Source organism: Otolemur garnettii, unplaced genomic scaffold, assembly GCF_000181295.1.
Source record: "Otolemur garnettii isolate 467f Iridium unplaced genomic scaffold, OtoGar3 scaffold00094, whole genome shotgun sequence".
Classification (NCBI taxonomy): Eukaryota; Metazoa; Chordata; class Mammalia; order Primates; family Galagidae; genus Otolemur; species Otolemur garnettii.
In genome coordinates, this window is record NW_003852489.1 from 1,143,855 (window position 1) to 1,146,082 (window position 2,228).

The following is a 2,228-nucleotide window of genomic DNA, read 5'->3' on the forward strand; positions in this document are numbered from 1 at the left end:
CTGTCTCAAAAAAAAAAAAAAAATAGACTAGCTTGGATAATAGCAAGACTCCATCTCTACAAAAAATTTTTAAAATTAGCCAGGGGCCAGGTGTCACAGTGGCTCACATCTATAATCCCAGCACTTTAGGAGGCCGGGGCAGATGGACTGCTTGAGCTCAGGAGTTTGAGACCAGCCTGAGCAAGAGTGAGACCCTGTCTCTAAAAATAGATAGGCATTGTGGTGGGTACCTGTAGTCCCAGCTACTGGGAGGCTGAAGCAAGAGAATCACTTGAGCCCAAGAGCTTAAGGTTGCTGTGAGCTATGATGCCATAGCACTCAAAAGGGTGGCAAAGTGAGACTCTGTCTCAAAAAAATAAAATAAAGGGTGGTGCCTGTGGCTCAAAGGAGTAGGGCGCTGGCCTCATATACCAGAGGTGGTAGGTTCAAACCTGGCCCCCAGCTGCAAAAAATAAAAAATAAAATAAATAAAAATTATCCAGGCATGGTGGTGCATACCTGAAGACCCAGCTAATCTGGAGACTGAGAGAGGAGGCTCACAGGAGTTTAAGGTTGCTATGAGCTAAGGTGATGCCATGACACTCTAGCACAGGGGTCCTCAAACTTTTTAAACAGGGGGCCAGTTCACTGTCCCTCAGACTGTTGGAGGGCTGGACTGCAGACCGGCTGAGGGCCAGACTGAGGGCCAACTGCTAAGCAGGACAGGCAAAGGCAGCAAAAACACCCTGCAGGCCGGATAAATGTCCTAGGCGGGCTGCATGTGGCCTGCGGGCCATAGTTTGAGGACGCCTGCTCTAACGCTCTTAAAATTGCCCCATGTGAACATCATTCTCAATAATCCTAGGGGCTGGATATCACTATTATCCATATTTGACAGGCAGGGGACTGAGAATCAACTCCCACATCAGCAGTGTATACCTTACCAGTGAGAATGATATCACCCTCATGAAGGTAAAAATACATTCTTTTTATTTTTCTTCTGGAAACAGAGTCTCACTTTGTTACCCTCTATAAAGTGCTGTGACATCATAGCTCACAGAAACCTCAGACTCTTGGGCTCAAGTGATTCTCTTGCCTCAGCCTCCCAAGTAGCTGGAACTAAAGGCGCCCACCACAATGCCCCACTGGTTTTAGAGTCAGGGTCTTGCTTTTGCTCTAGCTAGTCTCAAACTCCTGAAGCTCAAGCAATATACCCACCTCAGCCTCCCAGAGCACTAGGATACTCCATCCAACACAAAAGTAAATTCCTTTTATTTATTTATTTATTTTTGAGACATAGTCTCACTCTGTCACCCTGGGTAGAGTACCATGGCATCATAGCTCATAGTAACCTTAAACTCGATTCTCTTGCCTCAGCCTCCCAAGTAGCTGCGACTACATGCACCTGCCATAACACCTGGCAACTTTTGGGGGACAGGGTCTCACTCTGGCTCAGGCTGGTCTTGAAGTCCTGAGCTCAGGCAATCCACCTGCCTCAGCCTCCCAGAGTGTAGGATTAGAGGCATGAGCCACCACACCCAGCCCCAAAAGTAGACAGTCGAGGGAAGAGGACTAAAATAATCTTACTCTTTCTATGTGTAAAAGCATAGAATATAAAGATTTGTGCGATATATGGGTGGCATTAAAAGTTCATGGAGGGTGATTAGGAAAAAAATGTTCTAGAACATTCTAGGGCCTCAAGAAGGAGGTTGATAAGGAAAGACGGGAAACACTGGAGGGTAATAGCAGAAGCACAGCACAACCCAAAGCCCAAGTACCACTGAGTGATCAGCGAGGTTTGGCCTCAGCTCATCCAGAACCACCACGGGCCTCCTCTGGGGGCTCTACCCAAATGCCAGATGTGAGCGTAATAACAAAACAAGCCAACTTCGGGGATTCTCCCACCTGCCCCAGTGGGGTCCTGCTATAGCCCTTGGACTCCCCCTCGTCTGTACCAAACTTTCCTCCAGCTGAAGCCCAGGCCCCTGTGGTAACTTAGGGTGCCCTATAAATGACTTAACCGGAGCACTGGCCAACCACCTCCACACTGTGGCCATGGGATGGGGACGGGGACGGGACTACTTACTTGGGACCTTCCCAGGGCGTAAGGGTTTGTGTGTGGACGCTGCTGGGCCATGCTCTCCAGAGTCACCTGCGCCAGAGAAAAAGGCTCAGTATGTGCAGCTGCTCCTGCCAGCCCCAGAGGCCACCTTTGCCACAGGCGGGAGTGGGCAGGCAGAGGGATTACA

The 2,228-nt window shown here is 49.2% G+C and overlaps 1 protein-coding gene across 1 annotated transcript in view; it reads right to left on the minus strand.

Moving 5' to 3' along the window:
* Positions 1 to 2,228, minus strand: part of TRIM25 (tripartite motif containing 25) — a 27,815-nt gene that overhangs the window by 8,686 nt on the left and 16,901 nt on the right. Inside the window, exon 5 of the mRNA XM_023516599.1 lies at positions 2,066 to 2,150. Coding sequence (XP_023372367.1) covers positions 2,066 to 2,150 — 85 coding nt within the window. The remainder of the gene's footprint in view (positions 1 to 2,065; positions 2,151 to 2,228) is intronic.